The sequence below is a fragment of the Acanthochromis polyacanthus genome, chromosome 23 (assembly GCF_021347895.1).
Source record: "Acanthochromis polyacanthus isolate Apoly-LR-REF ecotype Palm Island chromosome 23, KAUST_Apoly_ChrSc, whole genome shotgun sequence".
NCBI lineage: Eukaryota > Metazoa > Chordata > Actinopteri > Pomacentridae > Acanthochromis > Acanthochromis polyacanthus.
Window position 1 is genome coordinate 5707307 of NC_067135.1, and position 23315 is coordinate 5730621.

Consider the following 23315-nt stretch of genomic DNA (forward strand, 5'->3'; position numbering starts at 1 on the left):
GGTGTAATTAACGTCATGAGACTTCTCAAACTTCACCGGGTTCTCCAGCCACGCGTAGATCCTACTCATCATGGCATCCATGTCCAGAGCAGTGATGACATCATACTGCTTAAAGCCATCTTCACCAACTTCAATCTGATCTTGGGGCTTGAAGAAGTCATCCTGATGGACCATGCAGCAGTTGGGCAGGTTCTTGATCTGGCGGTTGGTGAGGGTGGTTTTCCCTCCATTGGTTACGCCGACGATGCCGATGATGTACTTCATGTTCTCGGATTGGTCAAAGCTCAAAAAAGGGTCAAAAACGTCAACAAAAACCAGGTCAGGAGTGATTGAACGTTGAAGAAAGCTGAAAAAGAGAAGATTGCAGCAGGAAACGTCAACTACTGGAGTCCTCCATGACACTTGAGTTCAGTGAGTAAGGTAAGGGCAGAAAGGGAGCTGCCACTCGGACGCCGTTCTTCCACCTGACATTTTGGAAAAACATGCCATATGATGAAATAATGTATGGTAGGTCATGAAAACCACTATAGAGCAATTTTCTTTGAAAAAAAAATCATCACGAATTTTGACCAAAAAAAAAACGCCATAGTATACTATGTGGAAAAAAATGTGATTTTTTTCAACATGTCGTAAAAGCATGCCATATGATGAAATAACGTACAGTAGGTTGTAAAAAGCACTATAGAGCAATTTTCTTTGAAAAAAATCATCATGAATTTTGTCCAAAAAAACGCCCTAGTATAATATGTCGCACAAAAATACCATTTTTCCAACATGTCGTTAAAAACATGCCATATGATGAAATAATGTATGGTAGGTCATGAAAACCACTATAGAGCAGTTTTCTTTGAAAAAAGAAATCATCACGAATTTTGTCCAAAAAAAAACCCAACGCCATCGTATAGTATGTCGAAAAAATGTCATTTTTTTCAACGTCATAAAAACATGCCATATGATGAAATAATGTAAAGTAGGCCGTGAAAAACACGTTAGAGCAGTTTTCTTTGAAAAAAAAATGATCATAAATTTTGCCCAAAAAAAACCGCCATAGTATAGTATGTCGAAAAAAACAATTTTTTCAAAATGTCATAAAAAAAAGGCATATGGGGGTGCTCGTATAGCTCAATTGGTTAAGTGGATGACCTACGTACAGGGGCTGGTCTCCGACGCAGCAGACTGGGTTCGATTCCTGCTTGCGGCCCTTTGATGCATGTCTTCTCTGTCGTCACTGTAACTTTCGATAAAAGGCAAAAACAAGCCATATGATGAAACAATGTAAAGTAGGCTGTGAAAAACAAATTACAGCACTTTTCCTTGAAAAAAAATCATCATAAATTTTGTCCAAAAAAACGATATAGTATACTAGGTCGAAAAAATTCCTTTTTTTCTCAACATGTCATAAAAACATGCCATATGATGAAATAATGTACGGTAGGTCATGAAAACCACTATAGAGCAGTTTTCTTTGAAAAAAAATCATCATAAATTTTGTCCAAATAAAAATGCCATAGTATACTATGTGGAAAAAATGAGATTTTTTTCAGCATGTCATAAAAACATGCCATATGATGAAATAATGTAAAATAGGCCGTGAAAAACACTGTAGAGCAGTTTTCTTTGAAAAAAAATCATTTTGTCAAAAAAAACGCCATAGTATAGTATGTTGAAAAAAAATTCGATTTTTTTCCAACATGTCGTATAAACAGGCCATATGATGAAATAATGTAAAATAGGCCGTGGAAAACACGTGAAAGCAGTTTTCTTTGAAAAAAAATCATTTTGGCCAAAAAATAACGCCATGGTATAGTATGTCAGAAAAAAATGCCATTTTTTCAACATGTTTTAAAAACAAGTCATATGTGGATGCTCATATAGCTCAATTGGTTAAGTGGATGACTTACGTACAGGGGCTGGTCTCTGATGCAGTGAACTGGGTTCGATTCCTGCTGGTGGCTCTCTGGGGCATGTCTTCTCTCCCATTTCACTGTGACTTTTGATTAAAGGCGAAAACAAAATATTGTAAAGGAACAAGCCATATGATGAAATAATGTAAAATATGCCGTGAAAAACGCTGGAGAGCAGTTTCCTTTGAAAAAAAATCATCATAAATTTTGTCCAAAAAAACACCATGCCGAACAAAAATGCCATTTTTTCAACATGTCGTAAAAACATGCCATATGATGAAAAAATGTAAAATAGGCCGTGAAAAACACATTACAGCAGTTTTCTTTGAAAAAAAAAATCATCATGAATTTTGTCCAAAAAACAATATAGTATACTATGTCGAAAAAAATTCCTTTTTTTCTCAACATATCATAAAAACATGCCATATGATGAAATAATGTACAGTAGGTCATGAAAACCACTATAGAGCAGTTTTCTTTGAAAAAAATAATCGTCATGAATTTTGTCCAAAAAAAACGCCACAGTATAGTATGTCAAAAAGAAAACGCCATTTTTTTTTTAGCTCAATTGGTTAAGTGGATGACCTATGTACAGGAGCTGGTCTCCGACACAGCGGCCCGGGTTCGGTTCCTGCTTGCGGCCCTTTGGTGCATGACTTCTCCCCCATTTCCTGTATCTCATCACTGTGACTTTTGATAAAAGGCAAACACAAAATATTATTAAAAAAACAAGCCATATGATGAAATAATGTAAAGTAGGCCGTGAAAAACACTATAGAGCAGTTTCCTTTGAAAAAGAAAATCATCATGAGTTTTGTCCCAAAAAAAACGCCATAGTATACTATGTGGAAAAAATGAGATTTTTTCAACATGTCATAAAAACAAGCCATATGATGAAATAATGTAAAATAGGCCATGAAAAACACTGTAGAGCAGTTTTCTTTGAAAAAAAATCATTTTGTCAAAAAAAACGCCATAGTATAGTATGTCGAAAAAAAATTCGATTTTTTTCCAACATGTCGTATAAACATGCCATATGATGAAATAATGTAAAATAGGCCGTGAAAAACACGTGAAAGCAGTTTTCTTTGGAAAAAAATCATTTTGGCCAAAAAATAACGCCATGGTATAGTACGTCAGAAAAAAATGCCATTTTTTCAACATGTTTTAAAAACAAGTCACGTGTGGATTCTCATATAGCTCAATTGGTTAAGTGGATGACTTATGTACAGGGGCTGGTCTTTGACGCAGAGGCCTGGGTTCGATGGCTGTTTGGGGCATGTCTTCTCTCACATTTCACTGTGACTTCTGATAAAAGGCAAAAACAAAATGTTATAAAAGAACAAGCCATATGATGAAATAATGTAAAATAGACCGTGAAAAACACGATGGAGCACTTTTCTTTGAAAAAAAAAATCATTTTGGCCAAAAAAAAAACGCCATGGTATAGTATGTCAGAAAAAAATGCCATTTTTTCAACATGTTTTAAAAACAAGTCATATGTGGATGCTCGTATAGCTCAATTGGTTAAGTGAATGACTGATGTACAGGGGCTGGTCTCAGTGGCCCGGGTTCAATTCCTGTTTGGGGCATGTCTTCTCTTACATTTCACTGTGACTTTTGATAAAAGGCGAAAACAAAATACTATAAAAGAACAAGCCATATGATAAAATAATGTAAAATAGGCCGTGAAAAACACTGGAGAGCAGTTTCCTTTGAAAAAACATCATCATAAATTTTGTCCAAAAAAAAACGCCATAGTATACTATGTGGAAAAAATGAGATTTTTTTCAGCATGTCATAAAAACATGCCATATGATGAAATAATGTAAAATAGGCCGTGAAAAACACTGTAGAGCAGTTTTCTTTGAAAAAACATCATCATAAATTTTGTCCAAAAAAAAACGCCATAGTATACTATGTGGAAAAAATGAGATTTTTTTCAGCATGTCATAAAAACATGCCATATGATGAAATAATGTAAAATAGGCCGTGAAAAACACTGTAGAGCAGTTTTCTTTGAAAAAAAAATCATTTTGTCAAAAAAAACACCATGGTATAGTATGTCGAAAAAAAATTCGATTTTTTTCCAACATGTCGCATAAACATGCCATATGATGAAATAATGTAAAATAGGCCATGAAAAACACGTGAAAGCAGTTTTCTTTGAAAAAAAATCATTTTGGCCAAAAAATAACGCCATGGTATAGTATGTCAGAAAAAAATGCCATTTTTTCAACATGTTTTAAAAACAAGTCATATGCGGATGCTCGTATAGCTCAATTGGTTAAGTGGATGACTAATATACAGGGGCTGGTCTCTGACGCGGTGGCCTGGGTTCAAGTCCTGCTTGCGGCTGTTTGGGGCATGTCTTCTCTCCCATTTCACTGTGACTTTTGATAAAAGGCGAAAACAAAATATTATAAAAAAAAACAAGCCATATGATAAAATGATGTAAAATATGCCGTGATAAACACTGTAGATCAGTTTCCTTTGAAAAAAAAATCATCATAAATTTTGTCCAAAAAAACACCATGCCGAACAAAAATGAGATTTTTTCAACATGTCGTATAAACATGTCATATGATGAAATAATGTAAAATAGGCCGTGAAAAACACGCTAGGGCATTTTTCTTTGAAAAAAAATCATCATGAATTTTGGCCATAAAAAAGCCATAGTATTGTATGTTGAAAAAAATGTCATTTTTTCAACATGTTGTAAAAACATGCCATATAATGAAATAATGTAAAGTAGGTCATGAAAAGCCCTATAGAGCAGTTTTCTTTGAAAAAAAATCACCATGAATTTTATCCACAAAAAACGCCACAGTATACTATGGCGAAAAAAATGCGATTTTTTTCAACATCTCGTAAAAGCATGCCATATGATGAAATAATGTACGGTAGGTCGTAAAAAGCACTATAGAGCAGTTTTCTTTGAAAAAAAATCATCATGAATTTTGTCCAAAAAAACGCCACAGTATCGTGTGGGGAAAAAAAATTTGATTTTTTTTCAACATGCCGTAAAACTATGCCATGTGATGAAATAATGTAGAGTAGGCTGTGAAAAACACTGCAGAGCAGTTTTCTTTGGAAAAAAAAAATCTTCATGAATTTTGTCCAAAAAATGCGTCATAGTGCGGTGACGCCGCCGAAGCAGATGATGTACTTCATGTTCTCGGATCGTTCAAAGCTCGGATAAAGGGTCAAAAATGTCAACAAAAACTGGGTCGGGAGCGATTGGACGTGGAAGAAAGCTGAAAAAGAGAAGGTTGCAGCAGGAAACGTCAACTACTTGAGTCCTCCATGGCACTTGAGTTTAGTGAGTAAGGTAAGGGCAGAAAGGGAGCTGCCACTCGGACGCCGTTCTTCCACCCAGAGAGAACCTCTTTCTGTTGTCGCTGCTACACATACTGCCGTAGTTGAGGTTTTAGGTGGAATATTCCTATTAAACCAGCCCCTCAGGTCTCTGAGGATTTTGGATGGAATACTTTGTTAAACCAACATGGTAGGTGCATGTCCAGGGATTTTTGAGGACCTTGTTGGTGGAATACTTCCTGAAACCAACCATTAGGTCAATATTCTGATTATGATAGTGAAAATGTATATGTGCGTATGTTTATTTTGTTGCTAATCATGCCAGTGAAACTGTGATCGTTTTTTGTACAAACTTGATCTTGTTTGCAAACTCTTGAGTGTACTGTCGTGTACATATAACCGGAGGAGAAACTGCGATATAATCAAATTTGACTCTAAGTGTTGACAGTTTCCTTCACACTGAATCGGATATTTCAAGTAGGGCAGCATTCCTGATTTTCTGTCTATTCCTTTATGTAACTGTCAGTTTTTATGTGCACCACTGGAAGGCAAACAGACAGCAGGTGAAATGAAAATAAATGTTCTTGAGCATCAATCAAACAGCTACAGGTGCTGCATTCTTCAGACTGGACAGCGATCACACTTTGAAACGGAGGCTCCTGTTTGCCGCTGAGCACGCTCGTTGCCATGGCGATTACTCAAATAAGGAAGGCCTGAAAATAAAAACAAGCATCCCTACTTTTCTCACGGGACTCTCTGTATTCATTGCACCTTTTCAAAGTTGACCTCAAACATGAACAAAGCTCCCGAGGCGCTCGCTGGTTTCGAACCTTTTCCTTCCTCCAATTGTTGCGTCGAGATCGGACTCATTTAAATCCTCATGACAGCAGTGTTCACAGCATTCACTCAGATGCCTTGCATGCACTGTCACCTGGTGACACTTGTTTACTATTAATCAAAACACTTTTTTTTTTTTTGCAGGCAAGTCACACAACCCTGAAGTATAACATTAATAGAAAGTCTTCCTGTTCCATGATTCTGTGTTTCCTTTTGAAATGTTGCCTGATGTTAAACTCTCTGCAGAGAAAATCAGTTTGACCGCATGAAGAAAACATACAAATCTGCAAAGATTTGAACTTGGTAGATTTACGTCAGATAAGAACCCTGACAACTGAATTTCCCTTCGGGGATGAATAAAGTGATTCTGATTCTGATTTGTATATGTGGCACACTGAAATTTAGTGTTTAGATCTTCATATAGGATTTAAGGTATTAGAGTGTCATTGCACTATGAAGCTGTTTTTAATATAAAAAAATATATATTGGAAAAAAAAGAAATATCTGTCATGATTATCTCAGCTTAATAAAAAGAACACAATCAAAGCAATTCTTGAATAAGCTCATTTTATTATTGTTTAGCTAATTAGAAGGTGGTTGTTATTAAATTTGGATGGTTATTTAGTTGACATGTTAGTGACATCCAGTCATTTTTTATTATTAAGTGATTGTTTCCACAATAAATGATGGAATTAGTTAAGACATGATCATCATGAACATAAAAAACATAATTTTTTTTTTGTTTTAAATGAAAATGTATTCAAGATATAGCCCATGGACTTCAAAAGTCCTTCAATTATATATTGACCCATATAAGGGAAAATAGAGAGAGCGAAAAAATGAAATAACGTGTCTAATTAAACTGTAGAGAAAATAAAGTGTAGATAGAAATCAATACCAAATACACCAGTGTGTCTGCCTGCCTAGTTCTCATTAAGATCTATTAGTGGCTGCTTATCTCCGGTTTCTGTCATTAACTGATGCAGCATTTAAAACCCTCATCTTTAATCAGCTGCTCGGTGACATTCCTCGGAGGCATACGTGCTTGAAACAGAAATCAGTCTTGTGTAAATGGCCCACACTCTTTCCAGATAGCGTAACAGCAGCTCTGAACACGAGTCCCTGATGGTGGCGCTGACGTCTTAACAGCGATGATGCTGTGGTGAATTGTTCTTATTTGGGGGACATGTTGACGAACGTGATGGGGTCGCTCCTGGTCTTCATCTCTCTGGCTATCTGACACCAGGAGCAGGAGTAGCAGAAGAAGGCATACACACAGTCTTGGCAGATGGTCCCCTGTAAAGATGAAGACACAGATAGGATGGGTGAAATGAGAAGAGGCTATTTGTTGAAACTTACACCTGAAACTGTTACTGACCCTGAATTTAGTCGGTAACAACTACAAAGCTGTAAAGCCCAAACAATATCACTAGTAGTATCAATTCATTTCATTTTTACACTGTAAAAAGTGATTTTGAGCTGTAGTTGAAGTAAAGTATTGACTTATCTCTAACTTTTGTGGGTGCACCTTTAAAATTACATGTCCCATTGCACTGGTATTTGAAGGCCAAAAAGGATCTCTTCTACTGCTTTGGACAGTTTGTCTGCTAAAAATCTACCCCTTTTTGTAATCCACAAGGATCACAGAGTAAAGAACAAGAAGGGATGGTGAGTTTAAACATAAAATCATTTATGTTTGAGTAAAACGAATAGCCAAGTTCAGAAAACTGGAAACTCCAAGTTCACTTTCACTGAAATCAAGTTGCTCATTTGAGAGTAAACAAAAAATTTAAGCACATCTAACTTGACCTAGTGGCATTAATATCACATCTTAAGGGAATGTGGCAAATCTTCTTCAGTTATGCATTACCAGTTGAAGCAATTAATTGAAGCTAGTCCAAGATTTCTCTTTTTTTTTTAGTGTAAAGAACCTTTCAAAACTAGAGTTACAAGGTGCTTTACAAAAAAGACAACAATCCTTCAACAAGTACAAGAAAGCATTAAGCAATAAACATTAATAAAAGTTGCAAATGTGAGCGTAAAAAATAGAATTTAAGGTGAATTCTATAACAAACTGGGAGACACTGTAGTTCAGCTGTGACCTTAGTAATGTGTTCCCTACATATAACGTTTGCAAACAGTCTTGCCTCTTCATTGTAAAACAGCAGAAAACGTGCAATCGCTGCGTCGATTGCTGCAAATAAGCAATCGCTGTGAGCTGCAGTAGAGTCGGTGGGAGGAAGTAAATGTGTGGATGAGTTGTTTGACTATTTCTTGAGGGAACATTGTTTTAATTTTGGCCCCATTTCTGATTTATAAACAGCAAGATTGGGGAAAAAAAGTCTTAACACGCTGAGTGCAGTTGAGGTATTTATCAAAACCAACACTAAAATTAACAGCATGGGGCTTAATGGATGAGAGAAACTTTGAAGAATTTAGAAACACACTAAGTCTCCTTATTCTCATCATCAGACCAGAGTGAGATTTTGAAAAACTTCAACAAAATGTGTAGCTCCTCCTAATGAAAACTGCAAATTAAAGAATGAGTTAGAGCTTTCCAATAAGTCAGTGATGTTGATGCGATTGAAACTGGTCTAAAACTCCTTCAAACTGCGATTCTACCAAATTTGATGCAACAGAAATGGAGTCCAACATTTTCCTTGCAATCATAGTGGCACTGGGTGGCCTCTTCAGCCTTGCATTTTCATTTAACAGATACAGCTTTGTCCCAGTACAGGGACCTCTAGAATGGACGGCTTTAATCCAAAATGCACAACTCATTTGCATGACAGCTGTGAAAGTTCTACACCACAGCTGATTGTTCAGCCTCAGTCATTAATAACTGTCTACCAAATGAATCAGCTGGAAGAAAGGCACACAGTTCACTATGACTGTGCTGCATGAACGGCTGGATGTTTTCCTGGGAATGTAAAGCCAGACTGTGCTGAACAGGTTTGAGATTGATCAGAGATCAGATAAACAGTGAAGGGAACAGTGACCTCTATGCTGGTTAACTAAGTAGTGATGCAGTTGATGTGCATTTATTGGCACAAAGAAGCCTCGGTAATGATGCATTTGTTGAATGTTTGTACCTCGATGCCGTATCGCCGGCGCACTGAACCCCTGATGGCTGTGGTTATGGGAGGAATGACTCCAAAACCGTCCAGCAGAGGTAAACAGAGACACTCCCCGGCATCGCGAGCTGTTATGCAGGTGAAGCAGGGGAAGCACCAAAATGCAAAGCAACCTGAGAGAGAACAGTAAAAAATTGTGATTGATTTCTACATTTGATATCTTTTCTAACCAGTGTCTCAGAATGCCACTGGTTTGCACTCCACCCAAATACTTCACTATCTGCTGTCTGTTGGCATTCTTCAGCCCAGATCACGCTCAGATGGAGAAGTTTGTCTCCACAAATGTGCCGAGAATTGAGCCTGTGACGTCTTTAATCATCCTGCACTTTGTCCAATATGTTCACCTGCTTTAAGAAAACAAGAAGACGCTCTTACACTGAGGCACGTCTTGGAAGCAGTCACAGATGCCAGACGTCCACTGGTTGGATGTTGTGTTCATGATGAAAGGCCGCGGCTGGTTTGTAACCATCTTTTCAGACATAACCTCTGAAAACAACCCCCACAAAACAACAAGAAAAAAACTGATTATGTGACAGTCATGACAAGACTGCACTGTAAAAAACAAAAACCTGTAAAAAAAAAATAGTGGATACAGCAGCAAACATCTGTAAAATAACATTCCTGAGCAAGTTTGAATCCAGAAAAATTCAGTAGCTTTATGGTCACACATTGTCACGTTACTATTTGTGAAAGCACTAAATTTCGATGTGGACATTTTTCACAGTTTTAGCCTGTTTTGTTGTTGTTTGTTTTCTGTTTTTCAGTAAAAGTGTAAATAAATACTTAGTTTCAGTGATTTTAAAAAGAAATTATCCGCATTTTAACAAGACTGTGAAAACCTGTAAAATACCGATTTACTATTTTTTTATTTATTCATTGTTTCTGTTCTTAATGTGCACATTTTTTCTTCACATTTCAGCAAATATCTAACATATTTTTGCTGATTTACTTCTGTCCTTTTTACAGTTATAATGTAAAATTAAATTTTTTGTACTATTTATGTTTTATTAATAGCAAAACGGAAAATCTGGAAAATTTTAACTGTTTACTTTAACTGTGAAAACCTGTAAAATACCAATTTATTATTCATTTATTTAAAATCACAGTTAGGAACTTTATTTACAGTGTGTTGAAAATTTTAAGTTGTGAGCACCTGTTTTCCAAAGTTTGGCTTGTGTCACTGGTCAACATTTTCACAGATTGATGACCCAGATAGTGGAAGTTGATGTAAAATCACAAGAATCTACAGCTACATTTGTTGTCTTTAGAAGAATTTTTTAAACTGTGCAGTGTATGTTTTTCTCCACATGATCATGGTGGTTTAATGAGGATCAAACCCATTATAACAAATACATTTCTGCGTCTTTGTTCTGGTACTGTTAAGCATTTGGTGAGCTTGTCTTAGTGGTGAAATTGTCACTTCTGTGGGATGGAAAATCAGCAGCAGCTCTGCTGGGGTGGTTACATTTTGGAGCCACGTTGTACGAGCCAGAATTTAACCATCAGCTGGGAATGTGATCAAATTTAGGGCGTCCATGAAGAGATTCCAAATTTTAAATATTCAAAAGCATTTACTTAACCACACTGTACTCATCATAATAGGATGAAATCATCTTTATGGCCTAAACAGTCAATCAAATATTCACCTTAAAAGTCAAATTCTGATTAAAAATGTTTAAATGTAAATCTGAATTCTCTCTCCCTACAATTGTCTTACCTTAGTGTGGAGCAGAGTTAGGTCCAGTCTAACACCTGATGTGGTTCCAGGGCACTAGGGCAATTTATAGAACTGCTACAAAGCAGCAAGCGTGACAGGACAGCAGAGGATGCATGCAACCAACTGGTCTGTCCAGTCGGACTTGTGCTGACAACCAGACATCAGACCATCTGACCCTCATGAATCCTTTTAAATCTCTGACGTCATCAAAATTGCCTCACATTGAACATGTTCGTCACTTCTTAGACCAAGATATGTGATAAGAAGTCAAGAGAATGTCCTGCACCACACTGACGCGTGGCCTTGTTTGCATATTATAAAGTTCTTGGTCACATTCACCAGGAAGTTGAGCATTCTGCCATTTCCTTTTATTGTTCACACATTAGCATTGCAGTGCTTAATCGTTTTATTGGAATTCATTCAAATAGCTCAAAACTAAATATTTGGATCACAATGCAACTTGAAATCATGGAGAAGCCTCTTGAATGGGGGTCAGGAAAGCACAATTGCATGGTACACAAAAGTAAAATCTGAGATTAACAGAGGAAGCGGATCATTTCACAGATTTTATCCAAAATCCACATCAAGTTGAAACTTAATCATTTAAATGAGCAACAACAGCATTAAAAAGAAAGTTTTATTTCACCTGTAGTATCTTGAAATAAGTGTTAAATAGTAAAATCTGTTGCTAGGGTTGAAGCTCTCGTGTTTCTTTTAAAAGATAAGCTTTAGAGATAAATAAAACAAAATTAAAATGGCATAAAGTGAAAAAGAAAGCCTGGTTTTATGGCTTACTGTCCCCAAAATTCATCTGTGTATCAAAGTTGCACATTTAGAAGAGTTTTTCCCTAAAAATAATGCCTTCCTGCCTTAAAAATGGCCTAGATGTAACTTAGAACATGCAAATCTATCAACCCAGAGACCTAGGACTCTGCTGAAATACTCTAAAACATACACAACATATTGCAACATTGGAGGAATTCAGCTCTACATGTTGAAAATCTGAATCCATGCTGAAATGTTCTACACCACCATCATGAAGTCCATCACCGTGTGGTCGCTGGGGCCACTGCCAGGGACAGACAGACTTCAGAGCATTGGAGCTCTGCTGAGAAGGTGATCACCTGCAGCCTCCCATCTCTCCAGGACCTTTACGTTTCCAAGACTCAGGGGCATACAGGCCGGATCGCAGCCGACCCTTCTCACACTGGACGCAAACTTTTCAAACCAGTTCCATCAGGCAGGAGGCTACGGATATGGACCAGAACCTCCCGCCACAAAATCTATTTCTTCCCCTCAGCTGTGGGACTTATGACCCATTAGATAACCTCCATTTACCAGTCACTTTATTCCTTTTGCTTGCACTCATTCTGGTTCTGAGAAAAATGATGACAATTTTTTGCTTGCTCTTTTACGATTATTATATATTATTAAGTTTGCTGGACCCAAAAGCTAAGGTTAACCCACTGTTGGTAACACCAAGGCAGGAGAACAAAATAACAAGGGAAATCTAACTAACAAAAACTAAGCAACCAGAACTCTGCACTAAAACCCAAAAGCTTAACCCAAACTACTTCTGACTATAGGGAGCTAACACAGCTGCTATGCTAACCTAGAGAGACAGATGATTTTCCTTGACCCAGCAGAATCCATGGAGGAGCAGACCAAGGCATCAGGTAACCAAAAGCAACCACCTACACATGATCTGCTGATGGCAGATGACACACACCTGGACTCCTCATCAGCACAGCACACACCTGCAAAGAGAGAGAGAGAGAGCAAGGCCGAGGGAGGAGAGAGCACTGCCACAGCTCACAGCCTAAGCTCTGGCTGGAACAAAACATGTGACTTTGCACGTTTTAACACCTTATTTGGCAAAGAAATGAACACATTCTTGCATCTACAGATTGCACTTGAAAGAAAAGAGCCTTTATTTGTCACGTTGAGATAAAACGGAATAAAATGTTCCCTCTCCAGACTTTACAGCAGAACCTGGAAGTTGCCGGATCTCAGACCAGCTCTGTGTCCCAGCAGGGCCATACATTCATCAGGCCTGTTTGCCTGTAGTGAGAAAACAAAATATATGTAAATCTAAATAAATGGAGTGGAAGATCTCCCTGGTGACAGAGTGCTTTGAATTTCATTATGCAACTTGAAGAACTTTTTTTTTTTTTATCACAGTTCTTTCTCTTAATCTCGGCACAAACGGATCTTTCCTCTCTTCGGGACGCATTGTGTCCCCGTTCAATTCTCTGAGGTAACTGGGAGTGGCTGCAGACCGGAGGAAGTGTGATTAAATCAACTCCTGTACTCTGGAGGACTGGCTGCATGAGAAAGCCCAAGTCCCTGGACGTGTCTAGACCAAGTGCGCCCCCTGCAGGGAGGTCAGAGCGCTGTATCTGGCTGAGGAGGAGGAGGAGGCGTGGGATGCTGCTCTTCTCTTCAGCTCTCTGGAGATCTGGAGCCAAGATAGCGGATAGCAGCAGCATCCGTACAGGCAGTCGCTCCACACACTCCCCTGTAAGACACACAGAGAGGCCTGAACGCAGGTGGGAGGCTCGAACAAAAGGTGAACATTTGCATTTAGGTGCAAAAAGGCACGTTTTTACAGATATACAATGGCAGCAGAGCAATGCTTCAGTTGCCTGTTATGAACTCAGACTGGCATCCTTTCGGATTAACAGCATTATTGGAAGTTAGTTAAACTATAATTGACAACAAAAGGTAAATTAGTAGTAGCTTTGAAACATTTCTCTGTGAAAACTGCAAGAAAAACACATGCAAATAGTGCAAAAAATGCTTGAAGTTAAAAGCAAGCAGTGCGTTAGTCGGCGTAACAGTGCAAATCATGTTTGAGTAGAATCCTCCCTGTGAGGGCAGTGAGTTTCTTCCAGCCAAGTGTTCGCTCATAGCAACAAAACAAGGGCTTGTCGGTAATGTCATGATGAAAATGTTGGTGGGTGAGATTTGATAAATCAGTACAGTCTGAAAGACACAGTAACAAGGCAGATGCTTCCATGTGCAGCATGAGCATGTGATTTCTCTCCTGATTTCATGATACTGAGTCAGCACGGCAATCTAGAGCCCAACGGAGAAGTTCTCAGTTTTAATTCTTGTTCATTTTTATTTGATGTTCATGCAGTTGTGAACTTTACTGGCAGATTTGTCTCAAAATCTGACAGTGTCCAATGACTGAAATTCAGCTTATTTGTTCTTATACAACTGTGTTTTAAATGCTGGTAACACAAAAGCAATGAGCATCTTAAATTTTGCACACGTGTCCCTCTTCATCGACACACCTTGGATCTGTTCAGTGCCACATTTTCTCTCTTCCTCCCCTGCAAATTCAGTGTGGGAAGGTGACAATAACAACTAAAATTATCAGTCATCGCAAGCTTGGTATGTAACATGCAACTCTCAGGTTTGAAATCCACACAAGCAGCAAACGTAAACACAAAAAGATTCCTTCTCAGCTATGAGCTTCAAGATGAAAGTAAAAAGCAGTTGAAGAAGAAAAAAGTAGGAGGTGATTGGACTATAGGCACAGCTAACATTAGCATGCAGATATATGAAGCTTATAGTATAAAACAAGTGAATATAATCCAGCACAAAATCATTTTTTGCCTAATTTCTGAGTTGTACAAGTAGATCAACACAAATAAAATTCATTAGAAAGACGATATTGAAACTAGAATGGGGAATTCCTGGAGAAATTGCAAGCAAGTATGAAGCTGCTGCAGCTTGCAGTTGCTAAAGTCTACTGACCTCATGACCTCTGACAAGCCATTCATCTAACCAGATAGCATGGCTCGAAAACTATCACTTTAAGTTTAAAGAACACTTTTCCATGGACAATCATGCTGTTTTACCTTGCTAACATGTCTCATGGTGCTTCTATTTATGCTAGATAACAGATCTGGAGGAGCGAAATGAGCAGTCAGCACCCTGGCTGCGCATTTTTACTTTGAAAATACAGTCTCATAATGACTTCAAAACATAGATCAGACTTCCAGAGTTTCATATGTAGGAAATTTAAGAAACCAATTCTGTTAGCTTGGATTGTGGGGCAAGTTTCCAATCAGGATTTGGGTAAATTGCTCCAGTATTTTAACTTGGCATTGTGCAGAATTTGAGCAGAGATGTAGGTGAGATAGTGAAGAGTTACACCTAATCTGTTTTAAGGCAGGAAGACATCATTATCATGGGAAAAAAAACTACTAAAAATGTGACTTTGATGCACAGAGATGAGTATTTAGAGGTTTCGTGAATGAGTAGTGAGGGATAAGAAGATGCAGCAGTGCAAACAGAAACAACCTGAATGTTTCACACAGACTTTATCCAGAGTTTTTAATCTAATCTGTAACAATCTACACCTTTATTCTCACGATACACGGCTTTGTCCTTCCACTCGTGAGAGAGTAGCGGTTTCACAAACAACCTACATGCTGGGACTTGTTTTCATAAGAACTTCTGGCATCTTCGCCGCTCATGCTCGGCTGTACTGACAGCGATCCACTGCCCACTCCACCTCCGGAGATAGCCAACATTACCAACCACCTCCTTCTCTCCGATGGCAGCGCTCCAGCCTCCTGCCTGCCTGCCTGCCTGCCTGCCTGCCTGCATGGCCTCCAACCACTCCCACCTCCTGCCTTATCTCTCCTTCTCTTCACTGTCCCAGAAACCACCGGTTGGCCTCATCCAGCATCAAAGTCGCACCTTATTCCGGGAATGTGGCCTTCTTTGTGTGAAACATCTGCTGAGCGCTGATCTGTGACGAGGACCTGATGTCTATCGAGAAGTGTGCAAGAGGGATGGGCGTTGAGTGTGGACAAACAGTGCAGCAGCAGTGAAGCAGTGGGTGGGCAGCTTTACAGTTAGCTGTTTATTCATTAGGTTATTTATAACCCGAGTGCAGACTTATAAATTTAACAAATGTGTCCTGATTTCATCCTCAGAGTACATCTAATGTCACCTCGTGGACTCAAAACATTGTTGTGAAGTAATAAGTGGTGTCATTAGGAGCAGCGACTGATGCTGCAGCTATTTCCACTGTGCACTGTTACCACGTCTCATCACTGAGACGTCTCCGTCTCCTCAGCAGTAATCATAATTATTCAAATCAGCAGCAGCTCTGTGTAATTGAGCTGGGGACACGGCAAGGCACGTTAGAAAGCAATCAGCCGAATTGTTCAAGCCAGTGTTTATCACGACATCACAACCACAGGGGCTGCTCCACTTGACTAGAAAGAATTCAATCAGTGCTGGTTAGAGAGAAGTTTAACTCTTGTTTTCCTGCAACAGTGCAGGTCATCCACAGTCACCCAATATCTACTGAGCTACAAGACTATGATAATCATGCAAAAATAATCCAAAACAGTCCACAAACAGTATTTTTTCACTTAAACTGCAAAACTCTGTTTGTGGAAAAAAAAACACTTGTATTCTGTATTTAACAGGAAATTTGTAAAATGAGCATTTTGGCTATTTTTCATCCCTAATATAAAAGTTAGTGAAATATCCATAAAGCAATTATATGTTTGGTTGATTTAAATGCAGTAAAATTGTGTAATTTTAAAGTTAAACATTGTAAAACAATAAATCACTCTCTGTAAAAATGTTAACCATTGCTGTGAACATAACTAACAGGTTCGACCATTTTCATTTAGTTGTTTTATTTACAGTTAATATGTAAATAAGTATAGATGGACTGACAACATGGTTACACATGGAACGGGCAACAGTCATAATTCAGAAAGCAAAAGATCAGGTTAGATGGAGAGAAATGATCGTCTACGCTGAATGTCATGGCACCGATTGATGATGATTGATTTCTAAATGTCAACTGCAAATCTCACTGTGATCCAGTTAAAAAACAAACACAAAAACTCAAATAAATGATGTGAAATCTGTGTGTGCTGCAGTACCTGGATGCCATATCGCTGCCTCACTGAAGCCCTCATGGCCAAAGAGGCTGGAGGGACACAACCAATGCAGTCCAGCAGAGGCAGGCAGGGACACGCACCCACTGCACTGGTCACCTTACAGGTGAACACTGGGAGGCAGCACAGGGCAAAACAGCCTGCACACATATGCAAATGTGTTTATCTTTCCCAACAGCCCACAATCATCCACTGTCGCTAGGTAAATCTATTCATTTTGTCTCATATTGTACACTTACAGTCTCCTATGTCTTTGTAGCATTCACACAGACCAGTGCTCCACTGTCCTGCCTCCTGTAATCTGCTCTCTGGCTGAACCTGGACCACCTGCTGGGACATAGCTGAGCTGTCCAACCGTGGAAGAAAAGAAAAGAAAGACGTGATTAAAGCATAATCAAATTGATAATGAACTGTTATCAGTAAAAGTATAGGAAAGGGTTTTGGTTGTAATTAAAAGCAGATCATTTTTTCTTGTTATTAACTGGCTGTGATACTGTTCTGCTCTAGTTTGGGAACAATTAGGCGTCCCTTATATTTTGCATTTTAGCTTGAATTATCTGTTTCCACTCTGTACATTTACGCATTATAGACCTAAAAAAATCATAACTCTTTTAACGCTCCAAGACTCAAATCCCACCAGCAGATTCTCTCTTCCCAGGAATGTTAAAAAAGACACACATCAGGAGTATGTAATTGTATTTGGTTTGTTTCCACATGTGTTAGCTCCACATAGGAAAAGAAGGCTACAAAGCAACTAACGTTGTATCCCTGACACATATTTGTGGGCCATAACTGAAGCCAAAACCCAAAGAAAACCACCACCTCGGTCAAGAAAGATTAAAAGATAACAGCGACAGTCCACTGAGGCGCTTGCAAACTTCCATGCCCCTCCTTCAGAAAGGATTAAACACTGCTGTCTCCTGACTTGAGTTACTCTTTAACCACATATCAAACTCTGAGGAGAGAAAGATTCCACCAGACGCTCCAATGTCACGGCTACTCCTGTATTCCGAAGAATGATTCACATCAGGTGGAGTGAAGAATAACTGAAAATATGTCACCAATAAGACAACAAAAGACTCACCTGTGTAAAGGTTATCCAAATCGCTGGAAACTAGAACTCTTCCTGTTACTTACAGTTGTGTGTGTGTGTGTTCTTTATTTGCTGCCTGATTGCAGTGTTTTGGTGTAAATATGAAACCGTCAGGGTAGATGGTAAACAAGGCACTCTGTTCCCATTATAGACAACTCTGCTGACCTGCAGCATTTTCCAGTCCGGTCCAGCGACGGACAGGTTCGAGTCTAAACGGACGTCCAGATACTTTTACTCAGCGAGTCAGTCACACAGTGTTTGCTTACTTGCAGGAAAAATGTCAGAATCTTGAAAAATCCCCAAAATCCCACACTTCTGAGTAGAGTGGTACCCACGTAGTGTCTACCTACTATCAAAGTTGCACCATCTGTAAAGGTCTCCAAAGGTCATTCTCTCTGATGCATTTCAGCATAAAAAACCTCCACAGTGATATCTGATTTCTGATTGTTGTGGGGAAAAAATGAGCAAAAGAGACCTCAAGAAAGACCCAGCTAAGTGAATTCTACCCGTATAAAACAAAACCCGTCTCGTCACCTATAAGGGCTGTACTTGACATGAAAGATCACACAGGAGATTACCGTTAATGACTTTGATAGTAGGTAGAAGCTACGTAGGTACCACTCTACTCAGAAGTGTGGGATCTGCCTATGCAGTGACAAAGACAGGAAGATAAGAGGAGATAACAGCAGAGGGATGAATGGAGGTGGGTGTCAAAACAATAGTGTTTCACAAAGACCAACGGATTTAACGTCTTTTTCTTCACTGATCCTCACGTAGATTTAAAGATAATTTTGATGTGCTTTCACTTTTGTGCTCTGAATTTGTAGCGGCAACTAGTAGCAGAAGACAGCTAGGGAATTGGAATTAAACCTCATTTGCATAAAATAGTACATTGTTTTGTTTTTACGTTTTGTTACATTCAACAAAAGTAAACACACCTGTAATCATTGAGACACAAGTTAGAAAACCTGTAAGCATTGAAAAAAACAGCACAGCAGTGGTTTTCCAATTAGCCAAATGCATTAACATGATTACTAAATCATGTTCAGCACTGTTTATTTATTTATTTATTTATTTATTTTTTACAAGAAATGGACAACAAATAGAGTTGGTATCTACTTTTAATTATCTAGGATTTTTAAGTGACGACCATTTGTCTTTTAAGGAGCACAATCAGTATATGGTAAAAAAAATAATGAAACTCTTGTTAGGATTTTATTACAGAAACAAGTCTTACTTTTCTTTTTGCGTGAAACTGAAAGTGGTAGAAACAATCTTTTCGCCTAATATTGACTATGGAGATGTATTGTTTATGAAGGCTTCTGCTAGTTGTCTCAGCATGTTGGATGGTGTGCACCATGGCGTGTAGAGAATTGCCAGAGGAACTGAAAAATCTGATCATAAAACTTAACAAATAGGTGAAAGAATACAGGAAGAACTAAAAAACGACTGAAACACAGCTGCAGCAGTGATAAGGAGGTATAAATTGAGCCATAGTGCCACTAATCAGAGCCGCTGTTGTGTTAGCAACAGTGCACTGTTTGCACAATCTATGCTTGTTCAAAACAAAAGTGCAAGAGGAAACTTTGCAAGAGACCATAAATAGAAACCTGATAAAAGATTGGAAGCACATTCTTTGGTCAGATGAGACCAAAGATAAATTTGTGGGCTCAGATGGGATCCAGGATGTTTGGCACAAACCTAGCCAGGCCTACCACAGTGAATGCACAGACCCCACAGTGAAACTTGAACTCAGAGTGTATTGACATGAGACTACATGACTGAAAAACGGTGTTGGAAAAGGATTTATGGGTGGCACCATACATGCAAGTGGATATAACAAAATACCTGGCTGAAAAGATAACTCACAGTCTGCAGAAACTTGGCAGTAGGGGAATATTCCAGCATGATAACGATCCACAGCCCACTGCCAAAATCACACTATTTTCTAAACAAGGTAAATATGAAAACTGAGACCTGTGTCGCCTTGTTTCTGAATCCAAAAAGAAGAGCTTTGGGAGCAGCTGGAAAAAAAAAGGCAGAACATGTCTCTAGATATTTCATTCTAAGGAGGATTGAGTCTGTCATGAAAATGAAAGGTCGACATATTTATAAGTAAAAGACTTGAACCTCAGTGATGCTGCTTTTAGTGTGAGGCTTCTATTTTTATTGCAGTAAATCCAAACTGTTAGTTTCCAATTTGACGTAAGAGCAAATAACTATTATAAGGTATTTCAAAATCAATAGATATTTAAGTAATATTGCACCCTGGTGTACTCTTTTCTGTTTTTTTTTTACCCAAAATGTCAAACTTTGCATTCAAACTTTACTGTCTTTTTTTTTTTTTTTTTTTACCATTCAAAGCCTTCAATAAAACAGACACAAAACTCCTTTTAAAAATGTATTTATTCACAGTGTCAGAGAATTTACAAGTATTGGTCTTACAAGGATAATGTGGTGCGTACTGTTCATGTCCTGTAACGTCATGCTGTGACTTTAGAATCTATGTTCAAGGTCTTTCACTTCTGGCCTCTCTGGATATGCAATATAAATGCTTTACTGTTTACATTAGGATGGGATGAATTGGAAATGGTGGGGACCTGCGGCCTCTGCAGAGTTTCTGAACCCACTGACTCTCTACAAAGTAAGAGAAAACACACACCAAAAAAGAAAAATGAAATTAAATGGTGTCACATTAAATATTTTTACTGAATATCAAAACAGAAAAAAAAAAGAAAACCTCTCTTTGCTCACATCCACACATAATTGCAATTCACTCACTGTTTGGATTTCTGCTGCTGCAGAGGCATCTGATCTCTCTGTCATTTAACCGTGAATATGGGGACGGACACATTTTTTTGCCAATGGCCATATCTGCAATGAGAACAGAGGTAGCCGTTGAAATTTGCTCCGTAAAGCTCCAGACGTAAACATTATCTTAATGCCTACCGCTGTTTACAATGTCAGGAAATTCATGAGTAAATCCCTTCTAAAATGAAATAGGAACCCCCCACAGCAGCAGTTATTCTTTTTGTCACTATTTCAGTTCTTTAACCAAAGAGTAACTCACATGTGCATCTGCATCTGCGGAATTCCATTTTGGTCAAAGGATATCCAGGAGAAGCTGTGCAGAGTCCAAAAAGACAACAAGCGAGAAATCATTCACCTGTAATTGACTCTCTTCACTTCTGCTCCGCATAGTACATTTTACAGGCAATGTTAGCAGTATATTTTGGCATTTCTGGTGAGTAAAACAGCATTAGAACTGGCATTCTTTTTGTACCTGTGCTGTCCCAGAAGCTGCCGATCAGAATGATGAGCAGCAGAGTCACACCGATGATCCTGGACATGATGGCTTTTGGTTTTTCTCTGTTTGCTCCAAAAGTGTTGCTCTACAAGAGAAGAGAAACTCTGGAGTTTATATATCAACCCAGAAAGACCACATCCACATGAATTTGATCTCCCACGATCAGTCTTGGCACGTTTGAGGCGGGATTTTCTTCTCTTTTTTTGCGTTTGTCCTTTGGATAATCTCTCAACTGTGCATGGCTTCATCCGTATAATCTGATGAACATGAAGATAGCCTCCACGAGCACACAAACATGAATATAAATGTTTTAAAATGGAAAAATACGGGTCGATCTTTCAGTAAAGCTACCACCTGTATGATTTCAACTGGAATGTGGTGGAATAATAAAGTCCCATCAGATGGACTTGAGTAACCCATCATGATGCTGCCTCTTTTCTAGAGAACAGACTGGCTACATGGATTCATTCTAAAGACTGCAGCTGTGACACGTTCTTGGCTGCACATGTGAATCCACAAAAGAGTCAAACTTGATTGATTTTGCATTGATCCTACTGACACTTGCAGAGGTAGAAGTTGGTTGTTTCAGACATCCGTGGCCTCAGACCTCCAAGTCCGAGGCCATGGTTCTCTGCTGGAAACAGGTGGATTGCTCCCTCCGGGTTTGTGGGGAGCTGCTTCCCCAAGCGAAGGAGTTCAAATGTTTCGAGATCTTGTTCATGAGTGATGGGAAAATAGAGATGGACAGGAGGATTGGTGAGGCGTCAGCAGTAATGCAGGCGTTGTATCAAACCGTTGTGGTGAAGAGGGACCTAGTTTAAAAGCCCATCTACATTCCAACTCTCACCTATGGTCATGAGCTCTGCATAGTCACCTAAAGAACAAGATCGCGGATGCAAGCGGCTGAAATGAGCTTCCTCTGTTGGGTGGCTGGGCTCAGCCTTAGAGATGGGGTGAGATGCTTTGACATCCGGAGGGAGCTCAGAGTAGAACTGCTCCTCCTTCGTGTTGAAAGGAGCCAGTTGAGATGGTTTGGATATCTGATTCGGATGCCACCACGGAGGCTCCTTTTGGAGGTTTTCCGAACAAGTCCGCCTGCAAGGAGACCCCGGGGCAGACCCAGAACTCACTGGAGGGATTATGTATCTCATCTGGCCTGAGAACACCTCAGGATCCCCCAGGAAGAGCTGGAAAGCATTGCGAGGGGGAGGGACGTCTGGAACGACCTGCTTCGTCTGCTGCCTCCACGACCCGACTGCAGATAAGCGGAAGACAACGTATGGATGGATGTTTCAGACATGTATTATTACCGTTACTGTAGGGATTTTCTATTTTTTTCCATCCACTAGTTTCCATTAGTTTGCAACATAGTAAGTGTTGGTAAACACCCTGTCATGTGCTGGCTTTTGAGATAATAAATGCACTGAAATCAGCCTCATCCCTATGTGAGATAGTATACAGGGTGTCCCTAAAGTCTGGACACACAGGAAATCTCATTAACTATATTTTTTTGCCTCTATGGAATAAACATGGCTTTATGGAAAGATTAAATTCATCTGCTATCTTTCGATACGACCATCCTTCACATCCACTGAGAAATACCAGTTCAACTCTTTCTTCTTTTGATAAAGCCATATTTAAAATGATGGTTAATAAGATTTCCGATGTATCCAGACTTTAGGGACATCTTGTATTTTTTTGGACATTTTGCTCTGAAACACAGTAATATAGCAATATATGTAATGATGTATTTTAATTGCTAAGATTTTGCATTTTTAAGCATGAAATAAACATTTAACAACTAAAACGTTTCTCATTTGCTTATATTGTTTGTAGTCATGTTTTTATTTTTAGAACATTCTTTCTAATTTTTAAAATCTTTATATTTTGTCCTTTTTATATTTCTAAGATTTTGAATGGGAGAAATTGAAGAAATTTCCCCTCAGGGATCAAAAAGATTCAGACATATTTGAAATGACTACTGCAGCCTCCACTCATTATTGCCTATCGGTAAGTTAATAAATACATTAAGAAACAGAAATACTGTATGCACACAGTGATCATAA

At 38.7% G+C, this 23315-nt stretch overlaps 2 protein-coding genes and 1 long non-coding RNA gene across 3 annotated transcripts; all 3 read right to left on the bottom strand.

The window, feature by feature from the left end:
* Positions 1-7221: 7221 nt before the first annotated feature.
* Positions 7222-9674, bottom strand: LOC110968140 (cornifelin homolog A-like). The gene is made up of 3 exons (XM_022217977.2): positions 9569-9674; positions 9152-9306; positions 7222-7355 (listed from the first exon to the last, which is right to left on the bottom strand). Exons 1-3 carry the CDS (start codon positions 9672-9674, stop codon positions 7233-7235), a joined length of 384 nt encoding a protein of 127 aa, XP_022073669.1. The 3' UTR covers positions 7222-7232.
* A 3170-nt stretch (positions 9675-12844) lies between these two features.
* Positions 12845-17188, bottom strand: LOC127532428 (placenta-specific gene 8 protein-like). Its single transcript, XM_051944077.1, has 3 exons — positions 17089-17188; positions 16835-16989; positions 12845-13428 (listed from the first exon to the last, which is right to left on the bottom strand). The coding sequence occupies exons 1-3, from the start codon at positions 17186-17188 to the stop codon at positions 13267-13269; spliced, it is 417 nt and encodes a 138-aa protein (XP_051800037.1). The 3' UTR covers positions 12845-13266.
* A 3142-nt stretch (positions 17189-20330) lies between these two features.
* LOC127532434 (uncharacterized) lies at positions 20331-21327 on the bottom strand. Its single transcript, XR_007939877.1, has 4 exons — positions 21226-21327; positions 21013-21066; positions 20724-20816; positions 20331-20579 (listed from the first exon to the last, which is right to left on the bottom strand). It is a non-coding gene; the product is annotated as an uncharacterized LOC127532434 (long non-coding RNA).
* Positions 21328-23315: the final 1988 nt, after the last annotated feature.

Coding starts and splice junctions, on each gene's coding strand:
- LOC127532428 (XM_051944077.1), bottom strand. CDS start 17,188: ATGTCCCAGCAGGTGGTCCAGGTTCAGCCAGAGAGCAGATTACAGGAG. Junction 16,990..17,088: donor CTACAAAGACATAGGAGACT/GTAAGTGTACAA, acceptor ATATGTGTGCAG/GCTGTTTTGCCCTGTGCTGC. Junction 13,429..16,834: donor GGCAGCGATATGGCATCCAG/GTACTGCAGCAC, acceptor TGTGTCTTACAG/GGGAGTGTGTGGAGCGACTG.
- LOC110968140 (XM_022217977.2), bottom strand. CDS start 9,674: ATGTCTGAAAAGATGGTTACAAACCAGCCGCGGCCTTTCATCATGAAC. Junction 9,307..9,568: donor CTTCCAAGACGTGCCTCAGT/GTAAGAGCGTCT, acceptor GTTCTCTCTCAG/GTTGCTTTGCATTTTGGTGC. Junction 7,356..9,151: donor GCCGGCGATACGGCATCGAG/GTACAAACATTC, acceptor TCATCTTTACAG/GGGACCATCTGCCAAGACTG.